This window comes from Seriola lalandi, unplaced genomic scaffold (assembly GCF_002814215.2).
Source record: "Seriola lalandi dorsalis isolate HSWRI2012SDOR001 ecotype SW California unplaced genomic scaffold, Sedor1 jcf7180002054945, whole genome shotgun sequence".
Lineage (NCBI taxonomy): Eukaryota > Metazoa > Chordata > Actinopteri > Carangiformes > Carangidae > Seriola > Seriola lalandi.
The window spans coordinates 1,372,902-1,400,072 of record NW_019525496.1 but is presented as its reverse complement, the minus strand read 5'-3'; the positions used below and the strand labels follow the sequence as shown (position 1 = coordinate 1,400,072).

Sequence of the window (27,171 nt, the reverse complement as noted above, 5' to 3'; positions counted from 1 at the left end):
ATGTAATCGACATTTGATTATGTGAACTTTGACTTCACAGGAGCATGTTATGATGCACTGAACAACTTGATCTGGACCTGTTCCAGTGATTACATAGATCAGTGGTGCAACCCTGGGAACCAAGCCTTTCATCATGTGTGCCATAGGCTCGGTGTCAGCCATGTCATCAAAGAACCCAAAGGTAGACACATACTGCACTGAAACCTCAGGTTGATTTCTTTATGAGGTTAAGTCAGAAATTTGATCATCTGCAAAACCTGTCCCTTCACAGAGGAAACTGTGGCCACTGGCGAGGTGATCAACCAGCTGCTTCATCATGTAGGTGCTATGTGTATCCACCAGCTCAACCTGCTGGCAGCAAGCAGCAACAGCTTGCCCCTGGGCGCCCTGCTGGGTAAACAACACCCCATTGAGGCGCGTCACTTCAGCAGCATCTGTGACATTATGGAGAAGGCCATGGTCAATGGTGATACCTGTATCATCCGCTGCATCTTGGTGGTGTTCCAGGTTAGTTTCCAGGTGCAGCTTGGGGCAGTTCAGAAAATGTCTCAGCTATTTTCTTTGTTCTTTAGTTTATTGATGATCTTTCCCCTCTAGGTGGTGTTTAGGTTTTTCAATCCTCAGTCGGAGCAGAACAAGGAGAGTGTACGCCGTTCTGGGCTACTCCTGTGGCAGCTACTTATGGCTCCGGTTGACCAGATAGGAACAGAGATTCAGAGAGAGGTGTGCCTGGCCATCAGGTAAGTCATGAATACGGTATACAGCACAGTATGCTATACATATAAATCAGGAGTAACAGTTAGAATGTTGTTTTGTGTAATCAGTGATGAATCCTCTTAGTTTACCTCCTCTCTGTCTTTGCAGCTCAGGCCTGAATACCTTGTATCAGGGGGAGGCTGAACTCAGCAAACTGCTAAAACTTGTTCTAACGGAAGGTGAATATTTAACACGTTCACTTTAATACAGCTGGCACTTCTACTGTTTTGTGGTGATTATAGCTCATATGGCGTGTGTTTGTGTGTGACACCCAGGTGAAAGAAACAGTGGCCTGTCTCAGCTTCGGGACGTCATCCTCACTAACTTGGCAGACCAGCTACAAAAGAACAGATTTGGGAGTGAAGAAGACGACCACTACAGGTAAGTGGCAACCCTGTTCCAACAATATCACGTCTTGGTTTACAAACCTAAGTTAACTGAGTTGCTCTGTGGGTATCTACTGGTTTAAAGTCCTTGAAATTTTTCTCTTCTACAGATTGAGTGATGAGCTGCTGCATTGTATCCTCAAGACTGTAGTTCGGGAATCTTGCCTCATCATTACCAAATGTCAGACTGTCGCCCGAGACGACTTCCAGAAGCTGCTCTCCACTGTGCCAGTATGAAAATCTGTTGAGCAACACTTTGTACATTTGTACTGATCAAGATCACATGTTTTTCTGAGTCTGCACTTGTGCCAACTTGAGATGGTTTCCCTCTCTCTGTAGGTGGTTTCACCTAGTCTGCGCTACCTCATGGCTGTTCAGAACCACCTCCTCAGTAACACCATTCTAATCCGTCCAGATGATAACGACGACAGTGACAGCTCCCTACAAGGGGAAACAATGAAGGTACAGGTAAACATCCCCTTTAAATACCCCTTCCTCTGTGCATGTGGAGCATGCGGAGCATGTGTTTGTGTATCTGTCAATGAGAGACCAACCTATGAAGCGGTGCAATGGTAAATATTTGTTTGGTGTTGTTATTTGATGTTATGCTTAGTAAGTTGTGCCTGTTGCAGTTTTAATGATATCAGTTAACTGAGCTATATTAACTAAGGATGTGTTGTTTTTAGATATTGCCACTTATGGTTACTGATAAAAGGATAAAAACAAATCATCTCATCTTTAAACCAACAGTCCAGATTGTGCTGATATACAGAGTTGTTCTTATCTGTAGGCGTAAAAATGAAATAAAAATAGTGTGTACATACATTTCCATATTGCCTGAAAGACATGTGATCACTGAAAATCTTGGAAGCAGTGTTACGTAAGTGTGGGCCTATTGTGTGTGTTGTCCTCAGGAGCTACAAAGCAGTATCCTGTCCCTAGCAACCAAGATCCTGGTGGGATGTGATGAAGTACTGGAAACCCTGCAGCAGGTGACCACAGCCCTGATAAACAGCGACATCCCTGACAGAGAAACAAGGTGAACTTTTAATTTCATCTTTTTTTATTTTTTTATTTAAAGAACTTTTACAGGGTGGGAAAACATCTGACTTTTGATGAGCAATGCTTGATGGATACCGTTATCGTCTACCAGCAACTTATTTTATTATATTTCATGACCAGACTTTTTAAGTCTTTGGTGTCTGCTGTGTTGCCATAAAACCATAATGTAACTGACAAAAATAAATCCAGACATGATGTTCTCATAGTTGGCTTTAATGCAGTATTTCACCGTGAAACAAGATTTAGCTAAACCTGAGTAATGCCGCAGCCTCCTTTTTAAAAAAGAATAAAAGAGTGCTTGAGAAATCATTTATGGACGCAGGCTTCTAAAGTCACAGTGGCTTTTCAGTGGAAATATCTCGATTTCTTTGTCATATAATTGCACTAAGGATACATCAACTTAACATTTTTGCCCAACCCCTTCTTTCTATCCTCAGGTTGAAAGGACTGGAACAGGTAACCAAGGCCACCATGCTTGGGCACCTGCTGCCAGTGTTGCTCACCTCTCTGATGCACCCTAACCTGCAGACCCTCATTCTTGCTGATGCCCTCATGCCACAGTTGGTGCAGCTGGTCCTCTACACCAGCCAGGTTGGCGTCTTGCAAGACAATTCTTTCATTAAATAAAAAGTTATTTCTTGTTGCTCTTTTTATTTAAGTAATTACTTCCACTCTGTGTTTTCCAGACTGCCCTGTTACTAAAGACTCAGGCTCCTCTTTTCACTGAGGAGCCTCCACCCGTGGGTGGCACTCTAGGGCAGGGGGCGAAGGCATGTGCCACTGATGACAAGTATGTTTTCTAAAGATTCACAAATTAATTCATCGATTATATATTGGATCACTTTTCTGCATAATTTAGCATTTTAATGAGATTAAAACCAGATTCCACCATGTTTACAGAAAAGCAAGTGATAACTTAAGTGCCATCTGCTCTGTCTGTGAAAAGCTCAGTTTTCTAAAAGCAGGAATGTGTTTGTGTCCTTGATATTAGAATTCTTGACGAACGTGAGGAGCCAGGTTTCTTGACCGGACTGAAGATCCCAGCCCCATGGGCTGCTGGGAAAACGGTAGAGACAGTGCACCCTGTGAGAGACAATTACAAGTTCAAGGAGACGGTACACATCCCTGGAGCACGTTGCTTGTACCTTCGCTTTGATTCTCGCTGCTCTTCACAGTATGACTATGACAAGGTAATGACCCTCACAGCACACCAGCTGTATGGTCTTCACTCTTTGCAGCTGTTAAATGTATTTTGTGCCATTTCTTAAGTGTCGCCAATCTTTAGTTTGGGGATTTTCACCCAAAATATATTCTCTGATATTTTAGTTGGTTATCTACGCTGGTCCCAACACCAACAGTCGTAAAGTAACAGAGTATGGAGGGAACACTCTAGGATATGGCAGTCGCAGTGTCTTGGGGACAGGATGGCCCAAAGACCTTGTCAAGGTACAAGAAGCTGTTTTGCATACATACATACACAGTGAACACACAGAGCACATGCAGCCTTGAAAAGCTACAATTTTTCTCTTCCCTGTTTTAGGTCGAAGGAGACACTGTGACCTTTTCCTTTGAGATGAGGAGTGGACGTGAACACAACACCCCTGATAAAGCCATGTGGGGGTTTTCCTGCACTGTCAGAGCTCAGGTAAAACCTGGGAACACTGGCACTTGACAAACATCTGTACTAAGCATTGTTTAATCAAACTGGCAGCGTGGAACATGAAGAACAACAGCTACTCCTGAAGATGCTGTTTGTTTTTGGTTGCAGGAGTCATCAGAGGATGTCTCTGGGGGCCTCCCCTTCCTGGCAGACCTTGCTTTGGGTCTGTCAGTGTTGGCCTGCTCAATGCTCCGCATTCTGTACAACGGACCAGAGGTGACAAGGGAGGAAGAGGCCTGCCACGATTTGCTCTGCTCAAAGCTGCTGCAAAGGTGACACAGTTAAAATAGCACAAAAAGCTACCACTATGGTATTGTCTGCCCATGTGATAGATACAATATAGTACAATGCAAGCTGCTGGCAGCCAAGATGACAGACAGGTGACAAGCTGTGTTTTTTCTCTAGGTGCCAGTGGCAGGTGGAAGCAAATGGTGCAATCTCTCCTGCCCTCACACCCAGCCCTTCACCTCTGCCACTCACTATTGAGGAGGACCGGGAGTTCATCTACCCCTCTGACGTGCTCATCCCACCTCCAGGCCTTATGCCAGGGACCTACTTTGACTTGCCTCGTATCCGCCTCCCTCCAGGCGTCATGGGAAGGCTACGAGAGGTGTCTGGAAGGGCTCGTCCACAGTTCCGTCCCAGCATCAAGTAAGAAGTTCATGCTGTTACAGTAGTAGAGGATATGCATGTGTCATCTCCATGCTGTATGCAGAAATCACAGTGGTCACCGCCCCAGAAGTGGTAAACACAAACACTGATAAACAGAGGCCATTTTGAAACAATTCTTCCTAATTTTTCTGTGTAACTTTAAATAATCAAGCACAGAGTGAGTGAATTATTTAATATAAATATAAAAATTTTACAAAACTGTCCACAGATGATCAGAATATCCTTTGAAGTCCTTGTGATTTTGATTAGGCAGACACATCCTGCTTTAAAATAGGACCAGAAATCTAGGATTTGTGTGTGCCTTGAGGCTGTGTTCATACTGTAAATTTTCAGTTCTGTTCCAACGGCTGTTTTCGACATGTTTGTGCTGTAGCTCTCCCTATTCAAAGCAGCCATAGTTTTTGTATGTTTATGAATAAGGGAGGTGATATTGCTGATATCGATGCATACCCACTATAAAGTAAACATCTGATTGTTTTCTTGTCAAGTGCATTATGTAACTTTTATACTCAACTATTTTTTCTTCAAGGGAGGTGATCAGACCAGATGTGATGGAGGAGGTTATCGTATCTTGTGTCATCAAACACCTAAGCCTGGTGGATGCCCTTCAGTCACTTGTCAACTACCAATACCGTGAGGATCACGCAGAGGAGTATGACCTGGTCTGTAAGATCATGGCTGAGACATTCAAGAAGATCAATGCCATGGAGCGTCAGCTACAGGTAAAGTTACACAACAAGGTTTTTTAAAAAAAAAAAACATTATGCTTTAGATTATGTTTGCGTGTTAAATACACACTGTACACATTATGCATGTTGCTCATTTCCTCTGTTTTTAATGAAGACATTCAAGCAAGTTCTTTCTGAAGTAGTTTAATTTGTAGTATTTGATATTGGCTACAGGAAATAGGATTAATGGATTAATATAATGTTCATCATATTTGTAATTGTCAGGATGCTGAGGATGTGACAACAAATTTGAGATATTTGCATGACAGGCAGTATATTAAAATATAAAATATAACCTGGAAAATTAGGAAATAAGGTCGAGACTAACCAGAGCACATGATTTTAGTGAAGAAAAAAAAAAAACTTTTATTAATATTAATAAAAGTAAAATAAATCAGGTTACCAACTTGAACAGAAGCAAAGAGTGGAAGACTGTTAATCTGTGTCTAATTATCTCCCGTGTTGCGTTCAGAGTGTAGCAGAATTGGAACAGAAGTGGCAGAATGAGGTAGAGGAGGCCCAGCAGGGAAAGCTGGAGAACAACGCTCCTTTCTTTCACGACTACCACTTCTTTGAGGTACCCTTCACTATTCAAATATACACCATGTGCACAGTTTTCAATTTTTGCTCAAGAGATAATTCCATTACCACTACCATTTGCTGTGATTGTTTTGTTTTGCTTTTTGTACCAGAACAAAATTAAGGAGCTGGAACTACTCTGCTCCCTGAAGGAGGTCCCACTTGACTTTAGTGACTTGGAAAATGTTGTCCTTGCATTGAGGCAAGTAATTCAGCTAGTCAGTTAGTTAGTTGAGGCAAACTATATGTTATGTCAATATCCTAACACTATGCATCTGCACCAACAGGGAGAAGTTCTTCCAGGAGGTAAACACCACACACATCAGAAGTAGCACCCCACTTGTCAAAACTAAGGCGCTGGTGAAAAGTCTGATGAACCGCACCGAGCTGCTGCTCCATGTTACCATCGCTCCACATTGCAGAAGCCTAACCACCACACCTGCTGGCACACCAGGTCCAGGTACACATAATCTTTTTATGTCTTCTTATGGTGCTAAGTAGCTGCTAAGTGGAACCTTGTTTTGATTAGAGACTTGCTCTTTCAATGAGATTTTCAAGCTGCATGTTGTCAAACACTCACACTATTAAAATGTCCTTGATCTAGTGTTCTTATTAAATTTGTGGGTACAGTTACGTAAGTCACACGAGAGCCTGACTTTAATGAATTCCTGGAAATGCATTGTTTGATTGCCTTATTTCTGAGAATCAGTATTTTCATTTGTGAGTTATTAATTCCTGCATGATCGGTAAGTGTTTTAGTTACCCCAGGACATCAGTGATGGCAGATGAGTTTGAGTTTCAACTAATTAATCAAATTTTTTGCGTCAGCCTCTAAGTCAGTGTCAGATGCCAAGACCGTGATCCCCTTGGTAAAGCAGCCAGTCTTCCTGCGCAGCATGTCTGCACCCTCTGACCTGGAGATGATTGCTAACCAAGACTTGGAGTTTACGCACGCTCCACAAAGGTCTGTGTTGATTTTTTGAGTTGAGTTTTAATTATAGTGAATCATCGGAATGAAACAGAGATTGAATTTATTCTTTTACTGGTTGTCTTTTTTTTTTTTTTAAACTTCAGGAGGCGACACCACCCTACTAGTCATCGCAGCAGCTCATTTACCCTGCTGCAGTCTCTGGCCATAGAGGACAACCGTGACAAGCCAACATACAGTGTGCTGCTGGGACAGCTCTTTGCATTTATTGGGACTACACCTGATCAAGCTGTTAGTTTCTTACTCATCACTCATTGCCATTTTTTTACTGAGTTGTTTGTTGCCATAGCTGCATGAGAATCATTGTGTGAACTCTGGTTTGACATTGAGATATTTACCTGTCATTTCTGTAGGTGTCAAGCAGCAGTTTCCTGTCTGCTGCGCAGACACGATGGAGACGTGGCAGCACACGGAAGCAGGCTCTTGTTCATATGAGGGAGTTGCTCACTGCTGCTGTTAGAGTGGGTGGGGTCACCCACCTGGTTGGGCCTGTCACTATGGTACTGCAAGGTGGCCCAAGGTAAGAGGAGAGGCTGAACCACAATTAACAATCAGTAACTACAACAAAAACTTTTGAAAGACTCTGTAAGGTTTTGCATTGCAGCCATCATATTAAAGTATTATACAAAAAACAGATAATGGCTGAGTATAATGGCCCAGATTGTGTCTGGTTCCTCTACACATCTGTGTTTGTGTGCCATCTGTGCAGGATTGAGGAGCTGACCTGTGGTGGAATGGTGGAGCAGGTGCAGGAAGCCTTTGGGGAGACCATGACGTCTGTAGTGTCACTATGTGCTCGCTACCCCATTGCTTGTGCAAACAGTATTGGCTTGCTTTGCACAATCCCCTACACCAGGCAAGAGAATCCATCTTAAATTATTGCTCTTTTATTATTCCTATGCTACTAGACCCTGATATTGCTGACCCTCATTTGTTGTCTGTGTTGTCACAGGAGTGAGGAGCAGTGCCTAGTCCGGAGTGGGCTGGTTCAGCTTATGGACAGCCTGTGCAGTCTAAGTGGTCAGAGGGAATGCAGCTCAAATGAGAAACAGACCAAAAAGCAGAAGGTGGCCACCATGGCTTGGGCTGCTTTCCAGGTGCTGGCCAACCGATGCATTGAGTGGGAGAAGGTGGAAGGTATGAAGTTGGTAGCTACTCATTCTGATTGTGTATGAACAGCGACTAGTGTAAACGTTACTCAGTAATGAGGGCACTTTAACCCATTCATACCGGCTGCTGCGTAGCGCAGCATTGTTGATTCCTCGTCATTTTCATGATATATTTATACATATTTTACATATTTATATGCTGCATGCGTCATGAAAATGACGAGAGAATCAACAATGCTGCGCTACACAGCAGCTGGCAGGAGACTCAATGCTGCGCTACGCAGCAACCGGTGGGAGGGGCAATGTTGCGCTGCGCAGCATCCGGTATAAATGGGTTAAAGATGTTAAGGGTTTGCCACACTGTCAGATGAAATGATTAGTTGTATGGTGTAATGATAGGTTAGTAATAATTGTTTTCGCTCTTCTAAGGTGGGTCGACAGATGCAGTGCACTCTGGTCTGGCACGGCAAGTATCCAGCCTGCTGACCAATCACCTGGCCAGGGCCACAGAGTGTTGTGGGAATCAGGCAGCTGGCAATGATGCCTTACAGGATGTGCTCAGTCTGCTCAATGACCTCTCCAGGTAGGGTTTTATGTCATGTTTGTATATCATGTATCATGTATTTATTTATATCATGTATTATATTATATATGTATATGTTCCTTTTCTTTTGTTTTTCAGGAGCCACATAGGGAAAGCTATACTTAGCCAGCCAGCCTGTGTTTCTAAGCTCTTGTCTCTGCTGCTTGATCAGAGACCTTCTCCAAAGCTGGTACTTATCATCCTCCAGCTATGCCGAGCTGCCCTGCCTCTCATGAGTGTGGAGGACTGTGGTAATGTGGCCCTGCCGTCATGGAGCTACTCTATTAACACGCTAGATGCTGAGCAGCAAGATGCAAGTGACCCTGCCTCACGTATAGCTGCCTTGCTGCTAGCCAAGCTGGCAGACTATGTAGTACCAGGTTGGTCTCTTTTCCTACTAAATACGTGTGTGATAAGGGGTGGTCCCTGTAAGCAAATACTTTGCTAAATGCTAAAATGCTAAAAACATGCTAAACTGGACGAGAGGCATTTTCTCCTGCTAATTACAATGTTCCCTCTTTACTAGGCTGTCAGACCCTGCTCTCCCCCAGCTCCTCTGAGCCAGACACTAGTCTATCCCGAGCCAGTTCCAAAGGAGCTCTGAAATCTGAGGATGTAGGGGAGGAGGGAGAGGCTGTTGACGGCAAACTGTCAATCTTTATCCACAAGAGAGAGGACCAGTCTTCTCATGAGGTTCTACAACCACTTCTCAGGTATGACCTCCCCTAAAGTAGAGCTCCTTTTCCACTGGTCAAAAAATCCACTAAGACCCGCTAACATCTGGCTTTTGTCGGCAATGGAAAAGGGAAAAAATTGCATTCACACCTAGGTCAAATGATTGTGAATGAACACGCTTATTTTCACCTCTTTTCCTCCTGTAACGTCTTTCAAAGCACAGACACTGTAGGCCTGTCACGGAGCAGTGGAGCTTAAAAATACGTTTTCACACAAATAAGTCTCACACGGAGGCTTCAACACTTTTACAGGAGCACCAACCCGGAGATGAGACCTGACAGATCCATTTTACCAGTTAACACGGCAGCTAGCAGCTCCCTCTCCCCCCCTGTGTGTTTGCTCTGCTCCTCGCAGTTGTGCGTGTCCTTAGTACAAACTGAAAGGCAAACTTGACAGGCAGTGGAAAGGGGCTCAATCTGGTTTTATTACAGGGTTTAGCCGTGTTTAAAAAAACCTGCGTATACCTGCTAAATTTGGTGGAAAAAGGCTGCTTGTGTTTTCATATTAGTGAACTCAGTCTAGGCTTCCCTGACATGAGCATTCTACCAATCCCTTCTAAATACAGCAGCTCAGAGGGACGTCCCTTTCGGCTTGGCACAGGAGCAAACATGGAAAAGGTGGTAAAGATGGACAGAGACATGACTAAGGTAAAAGTTTTGATATGAGTAAGAAAAAGTTTAATTCAACAGCATATGTTCACCAAATGAATAGTAGTTTTACTGTAGCCTTTTCTCACCTCCATCCTATTTGAATCCCTCCCTAGAGTGGAAGCTGTGAGGTGATCACAGAGGAGGCATCTGCTGCCCTGAGGAAAGCCAACAAGTGGGCCCAGTCTGGTCTGATAGTGAGTGTTGGTCCTCCTGTGGAGACTCTGGCCCAGGAGACTGCTGGAGGCATCACCACTGGCGACAAGAAGAAAACTGCTCAGACTGCTGTTTGTAGGGACAGGAATGCTGAGCTGGCCAGGTACTGTTTGATTTAGCGATCAGATATACAAGTTAAAGTTTCAGTATTCCAAGTAGTCCACACTCCCTTGGCAATCAAAAATGCTACGGAGAGAGTATGGCATATATTGGGCAACACGCGTATGTGACCGACATCAATCTTGATTGTGGTTGTGACGTCTCTTCTCAAAACCTGCCTTGAATAGGTCGGACCCTGTAAGGCCGTTCATCAGTGGCCATGTCGCCAACAGTATGGCTGCTGAGGTTATTGCTCTGCTGCATAGTCTGCTCACTGCTCCCGAGTCCAACACTGCTCAGATCTGGACCAGCACTGCTGAAAAGGTAAATGATTATCACGTTTCTACCTTCTTAGCTTTCATTATACTTGGTGCTGGTAACTGATACTGTAACTGTGAATAGTCACTACAGGGTCATTGATCATTTAAAATCACTGAAAATAATTTCTATTTAGCATGACATCTATTTGATCCTTTATGATACCGTATGTCATAAACCTAATGCTTTTTCCTTTGGGTTTTGTGGTAGGTGCTCTCCCGGGCGCTAATGTTTATTCCTCAGCTGGGGAAGTATGCTGAGAGTATTCTGGAAAATGGCAGCAGCAGTGGCAGGAAACTGGCTAAGCTGCAGGCCATTGGCAGACAGGCTGTTGCTGCACTCTGCGCCCTTGGAGGCTTCAAAGAAACTATTAAGATCGGCTCTGAGGTCCAGGTTAGTTAAAGGAGATTACATTGTGAAAATGCTATGCTTAACATACTAACGTGTGCGCTGTAATTTGCATCAATAAAAACACATCAACATGGCGCCATTATTTTCATTGGAAGCAATGAAATGTTAACTGCTGTCATATCCTGTGATTCCAGGTGGTAGGTAAAGGAGTGCTGGGCAGTGTGGGCATAGTTATGTCCATAAATGAGCAGGAGGGCATCGCTACAGTCAAGTTTCCTTCTTGTGAGTATAGGAAAGCTTGCAAAGCCTCAGACATCCTGACTGTACCTATATCACGCCTCTGCACTCCCAGATCTGAGGTAAGAATTCCAGCATGAACACACAAGCGAGTCCTTACTTTACTGGAAAATAGCTGTCTGAATCTCAGTGTGTCTCTTTCAATTCTAACCCACCTCCAACAGGCTCTCCCTCTGTACAAGCTGTCAATCACAGAAAAGGTGGTACAAGCAGTGCAGTCCATGCTTTTGCCACAGGAGGGCAGTCTCTCCATTCACACCTCTCTACCAGCTACAGGAGATGGCTCCAGCCCAGTAATGGCTGCAGTGCGCTTGCTGGCTGAAATCAGAACCAGGTTAGTAAATGCTCATGTAAGTAAACTCGTCTGTGAATTATCTGTGCATCTTGTCAAAGTGGTGGATACTGATGGCCCCACGTTAAATCTGTTTTGTTTTCTGAGGAGTACTATGTTGCCATTTTGAGAATCCGCTTCTAAACCTCACTAGTTCCAAGTTTACTGATGGTTAACGGCTGAACAATGTTGTTTTTCATCTGCTGTATTTAAAATGTGAGTACTTGAAACCCTTTGAAACTTTAACTCTGCTAATGTGATCTAATAATGTTGAAAAAAATACTACGAAACACAGCAAAACCATAGCCTGGACACATATTACAATGTTCTTACTGGTGTTTTTTGTTTTTTTTTCCAGGGCATGCCTGGTGATGGCACAGCTCCTTGAAGATAGCTCCTTCTGTGAAGAGTTCATTCAGCAGTGTCCTGCCGCTGTAGAGGTTCTCAACCTGGTTGCCCAGGAATGCAGCCCCGGTGAGCATGTATCCACACAAATAATTTGAGCACCCAAAAACATCTCAAATACAGTGTAATGCGTTTGGTCTGCAACACCATGCACAGTTGGCAGCTGTGTGCGTGACACATTTCTTTCATCGTGCAGGAGAGCGTCTTGGCATGGTGGAGGCTCAATGTGAAAGGGTGAGAATGCTGTACCGGGACTGTGCTCGGCCACCACCTCCACCTCTGCAGACAGACAGGCGCCAGGTGGGAGTCACCCAAGTTTATAGAATAGTTCTTGTTTTGATTACGTTATTTGTTGCAGTAAGGAACAACTAACACAAGAGAAACCCCCTCATGGAACATACATCTGCATGTTGCAGAAAATACATATTTATCCTGGAAGAAGGTGGAAAAACAATCGTTTGTTTGCATAAGCAGAAAAAGCAATAACTGAATGTTTCCCTTATTTAAGAGAGTTTAATTTTAGTTTTAAAAAAAGTGCTGATGGAAAACCACAAAAGTCTCTTGAACATGTATTAATTAACTGACAGCTGAAGCCAAGATAATTATGGTATGAAATTCTTATATTGCTGCAAGCGTCAGCTCATAATGGGCTCAAAAACCTTCAAAGACATTTTGATGTACTACAGTCTGATTTGTTTCCAATGATCTCCCTTTGATGTGCTTGCTGCACCAGCCCAAGGAAATTACTTGGTGTCCATCCAGAGTGTTCCCTCCAGTCCGTGCCTGCATGTTCTCATCCCGTCTGACCTCTGTCACCTTCTTGGCTGATCCAAGTGCTGGAGGAGGTCTGCCTCGAGGCACATTCATCTACGCCACCTCTCCTGTACCAATTCAGGTGCACAGATCACAGTGGAATGCACTCCTGCATTAATATTTGCCAACTTTGTTTGAAAGTCTATTAAAGAAGTAAAATAATAAAATCATACCCTTAGTCTTCTATTTACTTCTCTTTGTCCCTGCAGGCACCTTCTTTCTACTGGGAGATAGAAATCGTCTCCTATGGAGACTCTGAGGAGGACAGTGGCCCAATTGTGTCCTTTGGTTTTGCCACTGAGGCAGAGAAGAGAGACGGAGCGTGGACCAACCCAGTCGGCACATGTCTGTTTCATAAGTATGTTCAACTGCATATTCAATCTGAGAGACTCCATCTTTTTCCTCACTGCTCTGTTTCTGACTTGAGTGCTGACTGCTATCTTTCTCTTTTGTGTCATTCCGTCTCTGTACGTCTGTCTCCTATCTGTCTGTGTGTCAGTAATGGTAGGGCAGTACATTACAATGGCTCCAGTCTGCTGCAGTGGAAAAGTGTCAGGCTGGATGTGGCTCTACTTCCTGGTGAGACAGGAGTACAAAAACTTTTTGTTCATCTCTTGTTTTGATGTAGAAATCCATACAGTGATGTGTGTTATGGATTTGAACTAAACTCCTTAAAACCATTGTATCTTAACTGGCTGCTTTTTCAACAAAACCCTTTTTGTAAACATATCTTGCTTCCTTAACTCAAGCTGTATCCAGTGTTTGCATGCTTTAAAATATGTCATTACCTGTTAACATCATTGTTGAGATGTGATCTTACATTTGCATAAACACAGGTGATGTGGCTGGAATAGGCTGGGAGCGCTCTGAGGGTACTCCTCCACCCCCTGGTCAGGCCCCTAAAGGCAGGGTCTACTTTACCTACTGTGGCCAGCGGCTCAGCCCCATTCTTGAGGATGTGGCAGGTGGAATGTGGCCCCTGGTACACATTCAAAAGAAGGTGGGTTTCTGTAGCTAAAATGACCTTGAAAGCCTTATATTTGAACAGTTGTTGAGCTCTTGTAAAAGTTGGTTCATCACATATATGGAATATGTATTTTATGTTCTCCCTCAAGATTAACTCTGTTTTTTTTGCTGTTTCCTTTTTGTAGAACTCAAAGATCCGTGCCAACTTTGGAAGCCGGCCTTTTGCATACGCAGAGGGCCAAGCACACAGAAATGCGGCTGACTTATGTGTGGACCTTGCAGAGGAAATAAGCGCAAATTTTGAAGCACTGCCCTTTGCTATGGCTTCAGACAGTGATAATGATGCAGGTGCAAGCGTTACATCAGACACTGGTCCCATGGACCCCCTTGCCGAATCGCAGCTGTTGCCGTTGCCCAGCAACGTATGTCTATGACCTTCATCTCAGTTTTAACTAAAAATGTGCATGCTTTTATTTTAGATTTCTTTTGTTTATCATTTTTTATGAGTTGGTAGTATGTGTGAAATATACATCTTGTGTTTGTCTTTTCCTCTTGGTACAGAGTACAACAGTGACCTGTCGTGCCATTACAAGGTGGAGCTGAGCTACGAGAACCTAGTCACCTCTGGGCCTGACTCACATCCTCCGCCTATTGCAGATGATGAAAGTGATGACGAGGATGATGACGATGTTCCGAGGGTGAGTAAGGACTCCACTTATTCACACTGTATCGAGAAAACGTTGGTGTGCTTGTATATTTGATTTGATATGATTTATGTTGATTTGGGTTTGACATTAGGAGGACCATTATGCCCTGCTGGTCAAGGCCTGGGAGACCAAAGTGTTTCCGACCATTCGTAGGCGGTTCCGTAATGAAGCTGAAAGGAAATCTGGCCTGGATCAAATCAAAGGAGCTCTGCAGCTGGGTAAAGAATGAAAGCATATCATTAAAACATAGAACAAAAATATTGTATAACGCAGCAAATTACCATAACATAAAACATTTATATTGCCAACATCATTTGATTAAGACAAGGAATAAACAGGTCAGCAGATCCACAAACTTCAAGGTTTTGTAAACAGGTGACGGCATGTCTGTGTCTGAATCTAATCATGAATATATCACAAACAGAATGAATGAAAGTGGATTGCTGGCACCTCTAAAAGCTGTCAGAAACTCTGAGTCAGAACATTGCTTTGGAGGAAAAAATGGAACAGAAAAGAAATGGAAAATATATTCTGTAGCAAGATGAATGCCTCTAATAATGAAGGTGCAATACACAACATACAAACAGGTGCTGTCGTAATATAATAGAAAAATGAATGATCCTTTAATATATGAAAACAAGGTAGGAAAATCATAGTGCTACTGTGACATGAAATTAAGTGACAAAAGTTATTGCCTCCTTTATTAAATGAATGGCTAACTAAACAATACCCATTCTGAGCCTATGCATATTTTATACTGATGTTCAGTCTGAAAATTCTGCACAATTCTGGTTAATATAGGTTAATATATACATATATATATATATATATACGTACATATAATATATTTAATATAGGTTAAGCTTTAACAGTGTTTATCTCTGTGGTGTATTTGAATGGGAACAGGTATGGTGGACATTGCAAGACAGACAGTGGAGTTCCTTTATGAAGAGAATGGTGGCATCCCCCGTGACCTCTACCTCCCTACCATTGAGGATATCAAGGATGAGGCCAACAAGTTCACCATTGACAAAGTTCGCAAAGGTACCACCCACTTACATCACTATACAAGTTGAAATGATCTAACCTCAGGGAACATAAAGCACTGCATTAAAACTGTTCTGCATTTTCATTGACCTTGATGATAATCTGCTTTTTCAACACAGGCTTGACGGTGGTCATCCGCTGTCCTGACAGCAACAATACCAACAGCACTACGGGGGGAACAGCACTGCCCAAGTTTGCTATCCGGGGCATGTTGAAGACCTTTGGTTTGCATGGGGTGGTGCTCGATGTGGACTCTGTAAGTATAATACTTGTAAGTACAGTACTTCAGTAGCTTAACAGTGACTTTATCAGTAAACTAACTTGTTTTGTGTATGTGTGTTTGTTCAGGTGAATGAACTTGTACAGGTGGAGACCTACCTGCGCAGTGAGGGGGTGCTGGTGAGGTACTGGTACCCCATTGAGATGCTGGAGCGCCCACCTGCTGGATCTCGACGCACTGCGGCCAATGGCTTGGTCTCACTAGACAGTAGCAACATTCAGATTCATAGGTAACATATGAACTTAATGAGGATGATCATCATTTCATTTATAGGCATCCTGCTCTTGTGCTCAAAATCACGTCTATTTTCCTGCTTTGCCTCAGGGAACTGCTTCGCTGTGAGAGTGCGCTGGCTCGGTTATACTGCCGTATGGCCTTGCTCAACATCTTTGCCCCCAAGAATCCCCACACCTTCACTCGTCTCTTCCACATACCTGCTATCCGTGACATCACCTTGGAACACCTGCAGCTTCTGTCCAATCAGCTGCTGGCTCCACCCCTCCCTGGTGAGTTTAAATTATGAATAACTTGATTTCTCAAGTATGTGATGTAAATGCTCTGTTGCGTTTCTGTACTGAATGCTCTGATGTTGTTCTTCCTGCAGATGGCACTATCAGTTCAAGTTCTATCCTGCTGGCCCAGTCTGTGCTTCATAACCTCCAGGGTCAAAGCTGCTCTCCGACAGACCTGTTCTATCAGGGCAATGCTCAGCCCATCCGGGAGTGGTTGACAGTGGCCATCACCCGTGCCTTGCATCAAGGAGAGGAAAGCTTATTGGAGCTCACAAAACAGATCTGCTGCTTTCTACAGGTCAGCTCTGCCACTCAGTGCTATATTTAATGAACTCTCTGGATACTACTTTGTAAAGCAGCTAAATGTCTCTGTTCATTTTGACAGAACGCACCAGAGCAGTTCACATCTGAGGAGTTTCCTGTAACGGAGTCAAAGGTTAGCATGGATGTCAGCTTTCCAGGTGCTGCATTTGTGATCGTATCCTGCAAGGAGAGCCAGCTAGGTTGCCGCAAAGAGTGAGTTACTTTGCTCTATTACGCTTAAGCAATTAACGATGAATTTGGATTTCTTACCATCCTTTTCCTTGTTACATTTCTCTCCCACCTTTTCCACTCCATTAGCTCAAGCCTGTACAAGGCTCCCTGGGCCCGAGTCATGGTGTATGGTCTGGGTCACAAAGTGCGTAGAAATGGCCAACTAAATCTGATGGAGGCTGTGTGCTATCCTCTGGATGCTTCACCTACCAACACAGGCCTTACTCCCCCTCCCACCACCAACCAATACCCCTCTGTTATCATACCCACTGATAAAGTACACATCAAACTGGGTGAGTATCTAACTCTAAAGCTGCTTCAAGTTTTCATCAAAAATAATCTGTTACAGGATGAAAAAAAAAAAATTAAATATGTAATATTCTTGTTTACAGGAGTGTCGCCCCCTCCTGGTGCTGTACTGGTGCTGCACTCCTTGCCACTGGAGTTTCCTCTGGCCATGGCGTTTGCTGAACAGCTGTTGACGTGGAAGCTGGGAGAGGGCAGTGAACGGTCAGAGGATGAGCTGGACACGGTTCCCTCGTCTGTGCTGCTGCAGGTGGTAGAACTACTAGGTAGGTTGAACACCCATTTTTGACTACATTCAGCAAGTCTAATTTATTAACCTGTTAGTACGGTTGTGTACACCTTAGGATAAATGTAACCGGAGTACAATTTTGCTGACCCAAATTATTTGTTTGCAATTTTATAACTCTATTTTACATTTTGTTCTTGATTTTGTTTTTTTGGCCTTTGGGTATTATGTAAAGCTAAGATGGTGAAATTCTTTGTAAACCCCTTTTGAGTTGAATGTTAAAAAAAACATGCCAGTAAAAACAAAGCGCTACATTACCGCTTTAGACGTGGGAAGATTTTTCACAACATCACTCCCCTAAGAAAAGAACCTCATACTTAAGAGGTCAAAAATGGCAATCTTAAATCATAAAATGTTCAGTTTGTTAGCTGCTTGAACCCAAATATTCATTATTCTTCACTGAAAAGCTCCATGAGTCATAGAAGTACTTTGAAAGCTTGTGAGATAAATCATGCCAAACATGAATTAAGATTTCCCAGAATCCCATTTTTCCTATTGTTTTAGGTGGTTTGCTTTGGACCACTGATCTGGCTCCTTCCATCAAGGAACTCATCTTTCACTTGTTAGCTGAAGTCTTGCGGAAGATTCACCACTTGGAACAGCGCAAGAGCCCAGCTGGCCTTTCCAGCTCCATTGCTCTGCTGCTTAACCCCTGCCTCGCAGTGCTCATGGCCCTGCAGACTGAACTCCGAAAGCTCTACGACCGGGAGACTCAGGGGTGGACTGCTGCAGGTGCTGGTGCAGGCGGGTCTTCGTCTGGAGGCATTTCATTGGCTCTGGGGGCAGAGCAGAGCCGGTTCTCCACCTACTTCCACGCTCTGATGGAGGTGTGTCTGGCTGTCGCTGAGGTGACACTCCCCCTGAATGTTGGTGGTTCTTCAGTGGGAGCCCTGTCTTCCACCAGCGCCCCCAACCTCAGTGACTCCTCGTCATCGTCCTCATCATCCCCAGGTCAAACACCACAGAGCCCCAGTCTGCTTTCCAAACGTAAGAAGGTGAAGATGAAGCGTGAGAGAGCAGCGGCTGCAGTGGCAGCAGCAGTCTCTGGGAAACGGGGAAGTGGAGGTGCACGGTTGTCAGAGAGTGACAGTGCCCTGCTGAACATGGCGGGCAGTAAACCTGAGGACATGCTGTGGTTCCACCGCTGCCTCACTCTCCTGATGATCCTACGACATCTTGCCAATAAGGACCCACAGGGTTTAAGTGTGACCAGTGATGCAGTGACAGATGCCTGCCAGGCCCTGGTGGGGCCTACTGCCCACAGTCGCCTGCTGGTGCTCTCAGGTATCCCCACGCACCTGGAGGAGGTGGTGGTTCGAAATGCCATCCGCAGAGCCTGCAACGCACACGGAGGCCTCTTCAAAGATGAAGTGTTCATCCCTCTGCAGGAAGAGGACCCCAAGAAGCCCAAAGCTGGAGCCGGGGTTTCCAGCCCTCAGGATGGCAAAGCAGGCCCTGAACCTGAGCGCCCTTTCCCTAACAACGGAGGTCCCGAGAGTCCTGACAGCTCCAGCAGCGTGACTCCAGCTTTGAGTGTGAGCGCTTCAGCTTCTACCAGCCAGACCTCCATCTGTAGCTCCTCTCAGGGAGTCTCCCGCACTGCCAGTGAACTTTCTGTCGATCAGGAGCTGTCAGCTGTTCAACCTCTCACGCCTGCTGCTGCAGGTTCAGCTGTTACATACCCACAACAGGGCCCCCAGGACCCCCAGACTGTTTCTAGTCAGGAGAGTCTAGATACCTCCCTGTGTAGTACAGGAAGCCTGGGGAGTCTCGGCAGCTTGGGGGAGCCTCTCGACAGTGCAGATACACCGTCGGTGTCGGATGGGGGCTCCGTGCACACAGTCACCTCACTGGAGAGCAATGCAGTCATGGCTAGGCCCATCAAGGGCTATGCTGTCATTGAGGTGGGTTAATTAAGAGCACATTAATAGAATTAAGCGGTTTGATTTTGTTTTGTTCTGAGGAAATACACTTATCTTTGTTTTTTTGATTATAGGTTCGTTCTCGGGCCAAAGTGGAAAAAATCCGTGCCAGTCTTTTCAACAGCAGCGACCTGATTGGTTTGTCCAGTCTGGAAGGTGAAGAGGAGCTAATGGAATTGACCAATGAGGAGATCCTCACAGCCTCCAGTGTTAACCAAAGCCTGTTTGACACACAGGGAAGCTCCGCCCTTGAAGACTACTTCCTGGACAAATCAGTCAGAGGTTGGTGTTTGATTAGATATTTTCTGCTTTTGCACAGTGACAGTTCTGACAGAATACAATCTTAAATCTTATCTCCATGTTTTAAGGTGACAAGCTTGTGCCTGGAGCACGAGATGTCCTCACAGATATTTTTAAGAGCTGTGTGCACTCGGAGCAGATGCTCAGCCTCACACCGGCCAAGCCGGTTAAAGTGTCTGACATTTACCTCAGCAAAGAGCAGATCAACTCTCAGACGCCTGGCAACCTTCTGCATACTTTCTTCACGAATGTTCGTCCTCCCAAGAAAGTACTTGAAGACCAACTTACTCAGGTACTACTGCGATGTACAGTAGTGGGGGAGTTGTTTCAACTAACAGAAACACATTAACACTTTATACTATATGTACATTCAGTTGTGTCACAATGATTTGTTTTTTATTCAGATTCTAAGAAAGTATGGTACTCCCAAGCCCAATAAGAACAAGTACAGTAAGGCAGGAAAAGAGCAACATCAAGGGAAGGTTGTGAGCACCAAGAGGCCCATCACCAAACCTCCCACCAAGGAAAAGTCTGTGCTCAACAGTGTCAGGTTAGTAATTTCCCACAGAACACTTTGAAACACAAGCACAAGTTTAGGTACATTTACACTTGGACGCAATAATGAAATTGAACTTTTGTGGTTTCTTGCCTGTGCCAGGACTGCGCTGAGTGAGAAGAAGACAGTTCTGAAGCCAAAGTCTCCTGAGAAATCCAGACCTGATGAGAAAGATGTGGAAAAGTCTCCTGCTAAAAAAAATGAAGGTTTGTAGTAGTCACACTTTGACTACACACAAGTTCAAGACAGCAGGCTTAACATAGTGTTTGCAAAATGTTCCTAGCAAAAGTTAAATCAATTAAATTTTTGCTTGAGAACTGCGTCCACTGACAGAAAAGTGAGGATTTTCTGCTTTTGTTTCTGCTTTGTTTTATATAATTGGAAGTTAAATGCATCTTGGTATGTTTTTACTGTTGGCCAGGTAAAATTAGCGATATTTGAATTATGACTAAGATAAGATAAGGCACTACTGTGATGCTTTACTATCCCACTAGAATAAACCTGAGTCTTAAAGTTATATATTTTTTGGGGGGGGCTTTTTGTGCCTTTAATGGACAGGACAGTAGAGAGACAGGAAATGGTGAGGCAGAGAGAGGGGGAATGACACGCAGCAAAGGGCCGTCCGATGCGAGAGTCGAACCGGGGCCAGCTGCAGCGAGGACTGTAGCCTCTACATATGGGCGCCTGCTTAACCCACTGCACCACACGACGCCCCATAAACCTGAGTCTTGAGTTTTTTAAACCCAGACCTGTGAGCTGCTTCACATACCACTTTGTTTTCTTTAGTCCCAGAGGAGAAGTACTTGACACTGGAAGGCTTCCATAAATTTGCTGTTGACCGTGCCAAGCAGGACATCCGCAGCGTCTGGAGGGCAATTTTGGCTTGTGGTTATGACCTCCACTTTGAAAGGTGAGAACAGGAGAGTCAGACTCCAATAACCAGCACTCGGACTGCTGTAGCTCAAATTCTGCCACATTTATACACTAGCTGTTGTGACAAAATGTGTCTCCTTTAAAGCTTTATCAAATTAAGTTTTGTAGTGATCTGATATTTGATTTATCAGACTTAATCATAAAGTAAGCGAATGCAGTTGTTTAAAATTGTATATATTGCTCATGTTTTTACCCAAGTCCTCTTTTAACAACCATTATATAACCTGCATCACAGCATTCATGTAATTGTCTCCTGTAATATGTTGCATAGTGTCCTATAGTGTGGATGGAAGCTGTATATAAGACACTCTGTTTACCTTTTTAACAAACTAGAGGATATAAATATGTGGGTAAGAGTGACACCTCTGTATTTAACAGCAGCTGCCCTCTTTTCTAGGTGCACCTGTATAGACACTCGTCACGCCCAGAAGGCCTGTAGGAAGTGGAGCTTGGAAATGGATGTGGCATTGGTCCAGTACATCAACAGGCTGTGCCGTCACCTGGCTATTACACCAGCCAGACTACACCCCCATGAAGTCTACCTGGACACCAGTGATACCGCTGATCCCCGTGTGGCAAGCCTGCTCAGTAAGAAACCTGCCCGCGCAGTAAAGCATGACTGTACGCTCACTCACAAGAGATTCAAGTCAACAAAGCCTCTTTTAATGACTTATTCTTGTGAATCCATCGTACATATTTTCATCTGTAATGTAATGTGCACAGTTCACACTCGCTCTGTTGTTGTCAGCTACAAATTACGTTTTGTGTGTTTTCAGATGTGCCTGTGGAGAGTCTGCGTTTGCGCTTCGCTCTGCTGCAGTCCCTCAACAACACCCTGGAGAGTTTCTTTCTGCCGCTGGTGGAGCTAAGACAGACGCATACCTATCAGAACAGCATTGCAGCACTGTTATGTGAGGCCAAAGGTGAGTAGGATCTCAGCACAGATCTAGAAGGTTAATGGGACAAAGTCAACTATGTGGGCCATGTTTTTGAGGTGTGACCGTATCAGTGTATTGACCAATTTAGGAAACTCACTCTGTTAAAATTTAAATATCTGAAGTGGACTAAAAACAATGTGAATCTGATCAGATCTAATCTTTGTCACCCTTACCACTTCTTCTGTCCTCATTTGTTACAGGTCTAATCTTCTATGACACGAAGGTCACAGTAATGAACAGAGTACTGAACGCCACAGTACAGCGAACAGCTGACCACGCTGCTCCAGAGATTACACTGGATCCTCTCGAGATTGTGGGAGGTAGGCATTCCTTTCACTTGTTCACATGTTTTGTTTTTTTTTTGTTTGTTTTTTTTTTTCCAATTTCATATCACTTGTACTGGTTCGTTGCAAACATTCTGTCTGATTCTCTGGCCTGTTTCCGTCCTTCAGGTGAGATCAGATCTTCAGAGAACACGTATTTCTGCCAGGCAGCACGCCAGCTATCCTGCGTGCCGTCGTCCCAACTTTGTGTGAAACTGGCTAGTGGAGGGGACCCGACCTATGCCTTTAACATCCGCTTCACTGGAGAAGAAGTTCATGGCACAAGTTAGAATTTCTCCTTCACATCCTTTTCCGTACTTCCTTACAGTCCTTTACTTGTCAAAATGTTTGCTTTTTTTCAAACCTAACTGTAGCTGTGACGGATCTGTCTCTCCAGGTGGCTCCTTTAGACACTTCCTATGGCAGGTGTGTAAGGAGTTACAGAGTTCCGCTCTGTCGCTGCTGCTCCCCTGCCCCAGTGCTGCAGCCAACCGGAACAAGGTAACGTCTTTCAGTATCTGACATGTTTTCAGTTTGTCCTGTTTTTGACTCTTTTGTTCTTTAAAACAAGACATACACCTGTAGTAATGATTGGCCTGATGCTGCCTGAAATCTCAATGTTTCCTCACAATTTTGAAACTTTACTATGAAATGTTCTGAGTTTGAGTGAGTTGAGTACAATCACAAAACTACAGATTATACTGTTAATATCAGAATCCTAAGAATACAGCCTTCCTAAGAATATTATCTGGCATAACAAAGTTAATCACAGGGGTTGTAGTGTGAATTATAGTTATTTTTTGCTCTCCTCAGGGGAAGTACATCCTGACACCATGCCCTATAAGCTACGCAGAGGAACAGTTGTTGCACTTCTTTGGTCAACTTCTGGGCATAGCCATCCGCGCAGACGTGCCGCTTCCTCTGGACCTGCTAGGCTCCTTTTGGAAGGGTCTGGTGGCCGAGTCTCTTGACCTGGAGCAGGACCTGCAGGAGGCTGACGTGCTCACCTACAACTACGTCAAAAAGTTTGAAAACGTAAGTGACGGCACCGTGTCAGCAACTTGCTTGTTGATGTTAGGCTGCTTTCCCTGCTGAAGCCATGCTACAATAACATCTTCATTTGACACTGCAGGTAAGTGATGAGACAGAGCTGGAGGCCCTGTGTGCGGAGATCTCCTCCCAGCACCATTCAGGAGAAAGCCCGGACTCCCCCAGCCGGCCCTGCTGCACCTTTACCTACATCACTATGACTGGTGAGGAGGTGGAGCTTTGTCAGGGAGGCCGCAACCTCACCGTCAGGTACAGGAAACCTACTCATGTTTTTCTTGACTGCAGATGTCTTCAAATAATTTGATGCAGCAAAACTGTATCTATCTACCCAGCACATTGGTCTGTTCTCATTCTGGATGTATTGTATTGCTTCTTTATGTTAAGCTGGGAGAATAAGGATGTGTATGCGCGGGCGGTGCGGAGCCTTCGTCTCAGGGAGCTGCAGAATGTGGAGTGTATGACAGCAGTGCGTGCTGGGCTGGGCTCCATCATTCCCCTGCAGCTGCTCACCATGCTCAGCCCCCTGGAGATGGAGCTGCGCACCTGCGGCTTGCCTTACATCAACCTGGAGTTCCTCAAGGTAAAGTTTACATTTGTGTGAAATCTGAATTAGAGAGCTTTGTTATAAAGGGCTTTAACCTTAGTCAGTCGGTTAGACTTGTTCATTTCAGTACTATAAGATAATTTTCTTTTTTACAGGTTAGTATTATTAAAATCTGATTTCAGTGCACCCTACTCTCTCCCTCTGTAGGCTCACACCATGTATCAGGTGGGTCTGATGGAGACAGACCAGCACATCGAGTTCTTCTGGACCGCCCTGGAGATGTTCACTCAGGAGGAGCTCTGCAAGTTCATCAAATTTGCCTGCAACCAGGAGCGCATCCCATTCACCTGCCCCTGCAAGGATGGGGGGCCTGACACTGCCCACGTTCCCCCCTACCCAATGAAGATCGCCCCTCCTGATGGAGCTGCAGGTAACGGCTTACGAGGTTCCAACAGCGCTGTGATTGGACACAAGGGCTGCTATCTCTGTGTGATGTTCTTCTTAGTGCTGTTGGTGCAGAAACTACTGATAGTGATTATCAAAGCAGCTCATGTTGTCTTGCAACCTTAGGCAGACTTTGAACATGTTGTTTGTCATGTTTTTGTAAATTAGTAGGTGTGTATCACGGAGATATACTCAGCAGTTCCATGTAGAAAGACACACTGTTAATTCTGATACCGTATGATATCCTCACATTCGCAGAGGTGGGACCTATCTGAGTTACTATTTCAAGTCACAGGCTAAATCTGTCTACTAGGGTTTACTACAGATAAGATAGCTTAACACTCTTACTCACTTTTATCAGTAGACGAGCTTATTATCACTTGCTACACGGCCTTCTGGCCACATTCTGCAGAACCATGAAAAACTCCAGTGGTAAACCTGCATTACAAGACTCATTATGGAAGAGCAGCACTCAGTGATTTTGTTGTAACACACCTTCCTGTTTTTCTGCTCTCCAGGTCAGCCAGACTCGCGCTACATTCGCGTGGAGACCTGTATGTTCATGGTGAAACTGCCCCAGTACACCTCTTTGGATGTGATGCTGGAGAAACTGCGATACGCCATCCACTACCGCGAGGATCCTCTCAGCGGCTAAGAAGACTTGACAACCCAACGTTCCCAAGCATATATACCTGCCCCCCACCCCCCACCCACCCACTCTTACTTTTGACCCCTTCCTCCCTTCACCCCCACACTCCCGGACCCTCCTCTAAAATAGACCTTTATGCTCTGCTGCTCCAAAAAAAACCACAAATTTAATTCAACCTTTTTTTTAGGTGGCTATTAATGTTTTGCATGTTAATCCCTGCTTCTTCTTTTTTTTTTTAAATTGCAGTTTACATAAATACTACATCTCATGATGATGTTTGATGCATATTTTTTGAGGAATTCAGGGAAGATAATCTGAATTAACATTGACACAGATAACAAGTGTCTGTTATGGATGCACTGAATTTGAGGATGGCATTGAGGTGAAGCAACTGTGACACCGTTCTTTTGTTTTCCGTTCACCTTTTCCCTTCCCCTAACTTTAACCGAAGGTTCAACAAGGTTCAGTCAAGTTCTGTGAATTTAGCAACTTAACACGATGACTTCATATCAGCACTTTACAGTCGCAAGTTCAATTCATGATCGCTGAACTCTCAAGTGTGGTCTCAGCTAAACTAGCTCCTCTCTGAGTTGTTTCTGTAAAGGCAACAAACAAACTGTTATTCTCCTGTTGCTTAACCTAGCTGCCTCCCTCTGTCCCCCCGTCTGTGGGGGTGATGTTCTGAAACATGCCTTTGCTGTACAGTAGGACCCTCTCTCTAGAGGGCGATGCTGGTTGGTGCGTGATAAGAAAAACCCAAATGATTTTCACAGAATTATCTGACGTTTGAGATGGAGGTACTACTACTACCAAAAAAAAAAGGAAATGTGTGATGCTGCCTATTTTTTGGCCATGACAGCTATGAGCAGGCAGAAGATGTGAACAAGTGCTGTACAGGATATTATGTAGTTTACTGCCTGTTTAAAAAAAAAAGAAAAAAAAAAATATGAACTGCTAATGGACAAACTAACTTATGCCTATATAAACTGAATACATTTTATTCAAGTCTCTGAAGAGAGGGTATTTAAGTCATGTAAAAAAAAGTCATATTAATCTATTTGTTTATGAAATTGCTCTTTGATTTTTCGATATCCAAGTAGCTGTGGATGCATGGTAGGTCAGGTAGACTGGACGATAAGAGAGGCCTGCTGGTTCTGATAAACTTACACTTCAGGTTTGTGAAACCAGTGTCGCTTTGTGAAAATGGGAAGGAGACGATGTTCTCACGAGCTGCTCTCCCACGTTGTTTGTGTGCTACTGCTACTGAATGTGCAACAAATCCCACCCCCCCTTTGTTCCCCAACATACACAATCTACACACATACACCGGGGAAGGGGGGGTGGATTATCTTGAGTTCTGCCTTTTCATAGTTTTCTTTAATTAAAGATGAACAGGATTCTGCTGTTTTTTTAATTTTACCCATAACCAAATGTTTAGCTTTGTAAAAATTAAATAGAAAAAAAAATGTAAATAGACTGAAGTTATGTTTGATGGCAGTTTTTATTAATTGCTAATTCACTTCACCTTATAATTTCTGTTTTTTGTTTGCACTACTCTTCCAGGAAAAGATTCTAAAATGAGCAAACTAGGTGATGTCTGTTGGATATCCAGTTTGTTGTGTTGTTATTTTTTATGAATTTTGGAAATACCAGTAATCTTATCACCTTTGTCTTGTACTCAGATGGAATCAATTTCTTCTACTCATGGTGAAACATGTTTTCTTGTGTGAGTAAAATCGCCATTTTACTTGGATAGAACTGAAAAACAACAGAATTGATATTTGACGCATATTGGGTTGTTGAATTGCTTGCGAGTTTTGGTTTTGGTTCAGTTCTTTTGAAGGGTGATATACCGCTGCTAACAGGGACGCTCTCTCTTCTACTTCCTCCTCTGGCGGGGGAGTAGATAAGGTTAGAAAAAGGACATATCCATACAAAGAGGTGTTGCGATAAAATGTGTGCTGTACATTTACTTGATATTTATTACAATTATTTATGGTTGCATTAACTTAACTTTTACTGTCTTACCTCTGCACATCAGAAACTTAACATATCTAAAATGGATTATACAGATGTAAAGAATCAGATGGCATTTGAGATTTCTGTGTCACAATAAAGAAATGTCTTCATGTACAAACA

At 43.9% G+C, this 27,171-nt stretch overlaps 1 protein-coding gene across 1 annotated transcript in view; it reads left to right on the top strand.

The window, feature by feature from the left end:
* Window positions 1–27,171, top strand: part of LOC111644892 (putative E3 ubiquitin-protein ligase HECTD4) — a 36,864-nt gene extending 9,693 nt beyond the window's left edge. The window contains 67 exon segments of the mRNA XM_023393856.2: window positions 41–181; window positions 272–507; window positions 598–740; window positions 865–935; window positions 1,032–1,137; window positions 1,253–1,373; window positions 1,482–1,610; window positions 2,057–2,181; window positions 2,642–2,795; window positions 2,891–2,994; window positions 3,196–3,394; window positions 3,531–3,650; window positions 3,745–3,849; window positions 3,973–4,136; window positions 4,270–4,515; window positions 5,066–5,258; window positions 5,737–5,841; window positions 5,957–6,045; window positions 6,131–6,303; window positions 6,672–6,807; window positions 6,918–7,062; window positions 7,185–7,351; window positions 7,541–7,687; window positions 7,784–7,968; window positions 8,370–8,523; window positions 8,623–8,903; window positions 9,050–9,236; window positions 9,824–9,905; window positions 10,022–10,224; window positions 10,409–10,544; window positions 10,749–10,931; window positions 11,084–11,248; window positions 11,351–11,520; window positions 11,876–11,991; window positions 12,119–12,222; window positions 12,656–12,817; window positions 12,945–13,093; window positions 13,235–13,314; window positions 13,572–13,735; window positions 13,887–14,073; window positions 14,076–14,123; window positions 14,263–14,399; window positions 14,500–14,626; window positions 15,315–15,452; window positions 15,575–15,711; window positions 15,804–15,964; window positions 16,060–16,241; window positions 16,340–16,545; window positions 16,633–16,763; window positions 16,869–17,074; window positions 17,174–17,353; window positions 17,878–19,277; window positions 19,370–19,577; window positions 19,664–19,887; window positions 20,000–20,145; window positions 20,254–20,357; window positions 20,938–21,061; window positions 21,482–21,672; window positions 21,861–22,007; window positions 22,223–22,342; window positions 22,475–22,630; window positions 22,743–22,846; window positions 23,159–23,380; window positions 23,478–23,644; window positions 23,780–23,975; window positions 24,147–24,369; window positions 24,902–27,171. Coding sequence (XP_023249624.1) covers window positions 41–181; window positions 272–507; window positions 598–740; window positions 865–935; window positions 1,032–1,137; window positions 1,253–1,373; window positions 1,482–1,610; window positions 2,057–2,181; window positions 2,642–2,795; window positions 2,891–2,994; window positions 3,196–3,394; window positions 3,531–3,650; window positions 3,745–3,849; window positions 3,973–4,136; window positions 4,270–4,515; window positions 5,066–5,258; window positions 5,737–5,841; window positions 5,957–6,045; window positions 6,131–6,303; window positions 6,672–6,807; window positions 6,918–7,062; window positions 7,185–7,351; window positions 7,541–7,687; window positions 7,784–7,968; window positions 8,370–8,523; window positions 8,623–8,903; window positions 9,050–9,236; window positions 9,824–9,905; window positions 10,022–10,224; window positions 10,409–10,544; window positions 10,749–10,931; window positions 11,084–11,248; window positions 11,351–11,520; window positions 11,876–11,991; window positions 12,119–12,222; window positions 12,656–12,817; window positions 12,945–13,093; window positions 13,235–13,314; window positions 13,572–13,735; window positions 13,887–14,073; window positions 14,076–14,123; window positions 14,263–14,399; window positions 14,500–14,626; window positions 15,315–15,452; window positions 15,575–15,711; window positions 15,804–15,964; window positions 16,060–16,241; window positions 16,340–16,545; window positions 16,633–16,763; window positions 16,869–17,074; window positions 17,174–17,353; window positions 17,878–19,277; window positions 19,370–19,577; window positions 19,664–19,887; window positions 20,000–20,145; window positions 20,254–20,357; window positions 20,938–21,061; window positions 21,482–21,672; window positions 21,861–22,007; window positions 22,223–22,342; window positions 22,475–22,630; window positions 22,743–22,846; window positions 23,159–23,380; window positions 23,478–23,644; window positions 23,780–23,975; window positions 24,147–24,369; window positions 24,902–25,038 — 11,549 coding nt within the window. The 3' untranslated portion in view covers window positions 25,039–27,171.